The sequence below is a fragment of the Pteropus vampyrus genome, unplaced genomic scaffold (genome assembly GCF_000151845.1).
Source record: "Pteropus vampyrus isolate Shadow unplaced genomic scaffold, Pvam_2.0 Scaffold392, whole genome shotgun sequence".
NCBI lineage: Eukaryota > Metazoa > Chordata > Mammalia > Chiroptera > Pteropodidae > Pteropus > Pteropus vampyrus.
The window spans coordinates 81,036-87,538 of NW_011889173.1; the positions used below are offsets into that span (position 1 = coordinate 81,036).

At 37.9% G+C, this 6,503-nt stretch overlaps 1 protein-coding gene across 1 annotated transcript in view; it reads right to left on the reverse strand.

The window, feature by feature from the left end:
* Positions 1-205: 205 nt before the first annotated feature.
* SOD2 (superoxide dismutase 2) overlaps positions 206-6,503 on the reverse strand; it is an 11,025-nt gene continuing 4,727 nt past the window's right edge. The window contains exons 3-5 of the mRNA XM_011380358.2: positions 5,536-5,652; positions 4,758-4,937; positions 206-3,095 (exon numbers count right to left, since the gene is read on the reverse strand). Coding sequence (XP_011378660.1) covers positions 2,950-3,095; positions 4,758-4,937; positions 5,536-5,652 — 443 coding nt within the window. The 3' untranslated portion in view covers positions 206-2,949. The remainder of the gene's footprint in view (positions 3,096-4,757; positions 4,938-5,535; positions 5,653-6,503) is intronic.

Below are 6,503 nucleotides of genomic sequence, written 5' to 3' on the forward strand. Positions count from 1 at the left end.
CTCAGGTGTTATGACTTTATAATTTAGTATATAAAATGCTACGCTATTACAGTATCAGATGATGTTACTGCAGACGTGACGGGAGAAAACAGTTCACATGCCTTCTGAGTTTTACGAGTAAAATTTCAATTATTCCTTTCCCACAGTAAAAGTGATAAAGCCATGTAGTACTAACGTTTTGACACGCACGCATAACACAGACCTCTTTTGATGGTTGAGAGATTCCTTTATTAACAATCGAAAAACTTCACACTTACAATAGGAAAATAAATGTTTCTTTAATGAATAATAAAGTGAAAACTATCCAGGACTTTATAGGATTTTTATATGTACTATGCATATTTTAGAAGACAAGACATTAGCTTGCTGGATCATCAGGGTATGGCTGAAAATGAGAGATGGTAAATTTATAAAAGTTATCGAATAACTTTTCCAAACAGTAGTTTAAGTACCTCTGTAATTAAAACAGGAAATAAAATTTGTATTTATACCTAGTTTTAGATAAGTCCCCAACAGACATCGATCTTAATTTTGTGATTTGGATGTTACTTTTTTAAAGGTACTTGACAGAAATTCAAATCTCCTTTTAAGATCCCGAGTTTGAAGTGTGCAATAAAGCTGTAATTTCCCAGCATCGAAGTGGAATTATTCCACGGCAGTTCGAGCAACAGATGCCATTTCATGGACATGGTGTTCTGTGTCCTGCTCCTCTGAGTGCTAACCATGCTCATGCTAAGGTTTGTGAAGCACATCTAGGCTCAAAAGGGCACTGTCACAAACATCCTCCCTGGACAAACAATATGTTCTTTTCAGAAGAAATGGCTATTTTATCTTTACTGTTCCTTTTCTATTATGAAAGACAGAGTTAAACAGAATCTTATTTTCCTCCAAATGATTGAAACCTTTAAATTATCTTAGTCTCTTAAAATCTATCTAACAGGGAGGAAAAAGCAAAACCTTAATGAGAAAGGTGAGCTTTCCCTCGGTCCCTCAACACAAAGCCAAAGCAAAAACGCGGGCCCACAGAAATTTCTACGTTGATTTTTTTTGAAATCTTAAAGCTTAATAAGAATCAAAAAGCCTTATATAAATCAGTAGTGTCTGCATATCTTTGTTAGTTCCATACGTACCATGATCTAGCAGACTACCCATCAAAAGCCCATCTTTCAAAAGGTCCCACTTTTCTAGATGGTCTGTTTAAAGGGTTCATTGCCTTGTGTATAAGTAAAGAGGCATATATATTATATATGTAAGCAGTAATCACATGGCTCCGATGTGCACTCCATGAAAGTCATTTTTACACAATGTACAAAGACCATCAAAGTCTCTGAAGTACTTTCAATCCATAAGCATAAACATATACACACACACAGTTATCATCATTCTCATCAACACTCTTCAGAAAACCTAAAAGCTATTCCAATTGAATTCTAAAAGAAAAGTGTCTGGAATTTAATGCTTTTTTAAACTTCAGTCTTCAATATTGAAATTGCTAAGTTACTCCATTTTTCCATAAAAAAAAAAAAAGAAAGTAAAGTGGGGGGGGAATATTTAAAAAATATAAACTTGGGAAAACATCCTGTTACCTAATAGGTTTAAGAGAAAACCTTTATGGAGAAAATATTCCAATAGAAGGTAAAGCCTATGTGGTCAACACAGCATTACTTGTAACAACACAGCATTACTTGTAACAAACAATTAGAAACAAATGTAATATTCAGTAATAGAACTGTAAAATAAATTAGGACATGTCCAATTGATAAAATATTATGCAGCCATTAAAGACAATGAGGAAGATGCTGAAACGTGGACCACAAGGCAGTGTTGAGCCAAATGCACAAGGCTCTCTCTGTGCTACATGGAAACAGCTCCGTTTGCAGACTAAACAGAAACGTAATCTGACATGCTGTGTTGCTGTTTTATGGGTATAGTTTTCCCTTTATTGAAAAAAACTCAACAATAAAGGTCCTATAGTGACTGAACATTTTCTTAAAAAAAAAAAAAAAGCATCGAAATGGATAGAGTAACTCAAAAACAAGTCTTTGAAAACGAATGTTCCCGTGGGAGGTGCACCGCGGACCGCATCTAGAAACGGCTTTGCCTCTTATTACTGGGCAGGCAGCACCTGACTGGGCCCGGTGGTCCTAGGAGGGCCGCTCAGAACGGGCCTGAAAGCAGAGGGCGAGAGCCTGGCCAGCGATCGGTGCCTCACGCACACCGCCGATGTCTTCGACTAGGCCCGAATTTATCCATTTTGATGACTAATGCAACACACATTTCTATGTTTGAAAATAAAATTTCACATAAGTCTTTATATTTCTTCCTGCAAAAAATTCAGATGCACACTATTTCCTTCTCATAATAAAGCAATTCTCAATTAGCAATCAAGTTATATTTTTTTAATGACAAATGGCATTAACTTTGTGCAAAATGTGCATAAATAAAGACCACTGGGTGATAAACTACCGGAAGTAATACTAGACAGAGGATTACTCACAAAAAGAGAAATTTTCAATAGAAAACTGAATATCCCTTGGGGGATAAACTTAGTATTTTATTGTTAAACATCTGGGGCAAAATACTAGATTCGCTATAAATGCAATTGAGCAGGGTACAAAGGCTTCCCTAGCGCCCCCAACAGCATAGGGATGCGATATTTTTGATGGCTTTATGGTGACATTTATAACTTCCTAGTTATTTTAGCTCTCTGAAGAAAATGTTCAATCAAAAGACTAAATCATACAAAGCATTTAAAATGTTCAAACAGTGCCCAATAACAAAATTTTAAAACAAGAATGATACACAGCACTAAATTATGTTTATCGAATATTTGAATAAGCATCAGTCAGAAACCCTACAATACAGCAGCTTATGGGTATACTGCAGTTCTCTGCACTACTACAAAAATAGTCATAAAGAGCTTTACGTTCTCGGTGTAACGCTAACGCCTTACTGTTTGCAAGCCATGTATCTTTCAGTTACATTATCCCAGTTGATTACATTCCAAATGGCTTTTAGATAATCAGGTCTGACATTTTTATACTGAAGATAATAAGCATGCTCCCACACATCAATCCCCAGCAGTGGAATAAGACCTATCGGAAAGAAGGGAAAAAAGCAAAAACTATAAATTTCCATCTAAAACATGTCATCTTCTCAATTTAAACTTTATACTACACGTACAAAATTACCTTTACAACATTCTCATCCATTTTTCAGTTTCTTATATAAATAGGAAATGTGCTTAAGAATAAATATTCCTATAAAAGATTTTAAACTTTACTCTTTGGTAGAAAATGTAATAAGTAATAAAAGTAATTAAAACAGACTTGAGAAAATCAATTAACTACAGTATTTTAATAGCTGTTCTTAAAATATCAACAGATTTATCCAAGAGCCCGTTCTCGGTTGTCCTCACTGGGGTCGCAATAAGGGTGAGTAGTTCGTGGGGGTGGCTGAGGACCTTTCGAAAGTCCTGAGCAGTCAGAGGGGTTATGGAAAACTCGCTCTGCTCCCCAGAGTTAATATTAGAGAATACAAAGCATTTAAGAGACAATAATATAAAGAACAAGTTAACAAGGAAAACTGAATAGGACAAAAGAGATACTGTTTTCAGAAATTAAATAGGGCAAATGAAAAATTAGTTATATCTATAAAACATTTATTTTAAAAAACTCTCAAACTAAATGATAGCTCTCCTCTAGAAAACAATTCTCAACCAGAATGTCTTGATCACTTGCGAGGCATGTCACTAATAATTTATTATTAAGTTAGTGAAATTTACAAATGAATTTTCTCATAGACAAATTGCCATGACTCTCACTTATTTTCATTCCAATGGGCTTTCTTCAAGTGGGAGAGATGCGGGTACAGTCAGGATTCACCTGAAAATCACAGCCTTTCCAGTGAGGTACCTTCACAGGTACACCCGACTCTCTACAGCAGTCAGTGCTCACAAATCTTTTCTTATTTTTACAGATTCTGTGGCATCTCAGTTTCCCAAAAGAGCCATTTAGATTCATGCAAAGTCCAGGGACGTGAGTCATGGAACCAAACCTTCTGACGTGTAGCAATAGAATAGGTGGCTGAGAACCGTTGTTGTCTGATGTTAAGGTGTCATTTCGCCTTCTTTACATCGAAGATCACGGTTCCACCTAACTGCTGGATGACTTATGACTCTTTTTCCTAAAAAGCTTCTAAGTCGTTTGGGCCCAACATAAAAAAGGATTGGTGAGCCCAGCCCAGGGCTTCTAAGCCAAATAGAGTCACAGACCAAAAACCACCCGAAAGGCAGAGAAGTCTAGAAACCCGAGCTCTTGTCCCAGTGAGACCACAAGTGCTCGGCAGAGGGAGAGAGAGGCCACGGTCTGCAGTCAGACTGGGCTCATGCGTCTTTTCCTCACTCTTGTTGTTTATCTAACTTTAGGGGTACAGGGAGGTTCAGGGCACATAATAATGTAAGCTGATATGAACTCTGTTACATGAAGCAGATTTTATGTTTAAGATACTTTTCGTTCACGTATCTGTAAAATTACATGTGCTTATTTTTTATAAGATTTAAGATTTCAAAATACCGAGGACTTTCTTTTAGTGTACTTTTGCTTACATAAGACTCTGGGTATCACCTGTTAAGATGTGCTCAAATGAGTACGTGTACATGGTAAGTTTAAACACCGATAGTTTTTCTTATCTCAAGTTAAATGGTTAATAGTGAACCATCTCGCCTGAATGAATGTGTAACAATTTTCCAAACTAACCTGTTGTTCCTTGCAGGGGATCCTGGTTAGGACAAGCGGCAATCTGTAAGCGTCCCTGTTCCTTATTGAAACCAAGCCAACCCCAACCTGAGCCTTGAACACCAGCAGATACAGTCGTCAACTTCTCCTTAAATTTGGCAAAGGAACCAAAGTCACGTTTGATGACTTCCAGCAATTCTCCTATTAAAAAAGTGCAAAGAACACCCACAAATGAAAAGATGGCAACAATTACAATAAAATAGATTACATATCTTAAAATATTCTTGTCATATGGCCCAAGATACAACTAGACAACAACATATAGAAGATATAACAAACCAATAAGTCTACATAACCCCACTGAGCTCCGTCAGCCGCTCTAGCAAATCTTCTAAGCACTTTACATACAATGACTTACTTCAATGACTTACTTATCCTCTAAACAGCCCTATTACCCCCGTATCACAGAGACGAAGAAATTATGGTACAGAATGGTTAAGTATCTCACGCTAGGCCCTAGAGTAAGTGAAAGCTTATCTTTTCTAAAAACTGTTTCTCAACCTTTCCCTAATGTTCAGTATATTTCAACCAAAAGTTGACACCATATGTGATACTGTGTGTGCGCATAGAAAATCTGATGACACAACTCACTGAATGCATTCTCTATTCCTACATATGTCCCCTACAACTTGGCTGTACTCCTTGCTATGAAAAATAAGCCACTATGATACTTCAGAGAGAATTAAAGTGACATAAGAAAATCAACAGTCATTCCCATCATGCACCAACAGATACCGACCTTTGGGTTCTCCGCCGCCATTAGGGCTCAGGTTTGTCCAGAAAATGGTGTGGTTGATATGGCCTCCGCCATTGAACTTCAGTGCAGGTTGAAGAGCTATCTGAGTACTAAGATCACCTGAAATGTTAAAATGCAAATACATTTTTTAAATTCTCACTTTTTCAACCATTCTGTACACTATTTTATACTTTGTAAAATGTCAGGTTATTAGGTCAGTTTATCTATAACATCCCTAAAGGTCTTAAAATTCCACAATTTCAGAATTCTACAAAAAAAAGGCCTTCTCAAAATTATCTGTCCCAGGGGATTTTGGTTCAATTAATAACATGCTAAACAACTAGTGGGAGGCCCAGCAAAGGTGGCAAAGCTAGTAGAAAATTCACTCCTGAGTTTAAAAGAACTCAGAGTTTTCTTGGCAAAGATTTCAGCAAATGAGATAATGAAGAACGAAAACACAGAATCGTGTAATGCTAAAATGTATGGTTCCACATAGAGACTATACGGAAACACTCATTTTCTAGATAAACATCTATTCACTGGGAAATATTTCAATATTACATAACAAGAAACACCACATATTCAACATTGAAGTCCTGATTTTCAACCCCAATCTTACTCCTCCTGTGGCCTTCCCCATGTCAGTAAGTGCCAGCTGTCTTCTCAGGACATTTTTGATAACTTGGTCGTTTTTGACCTCTTTCCTCTCACACCCACATCTAACCCACCGGCATATCCACCAGCAAAGTCAGCTCTTCCTTCAGCACACCCTGAACCCCAGTGTAGACGAGCAGCATCTCCGCCTGCGTTCCCACCCGCCTGGCGCTGGGCCCCTGCCTCCACACCTGTCCCCTAGTCTGTCTCAACGGAGTGGCCAGAGGGCCCCTGCAGACCCCAAACCGACCACGGCACTCCTCTAGTCAACGCGCCCACAGGCTGCTCGTCTCAGAGTGACGCTCCACGGGACTCTG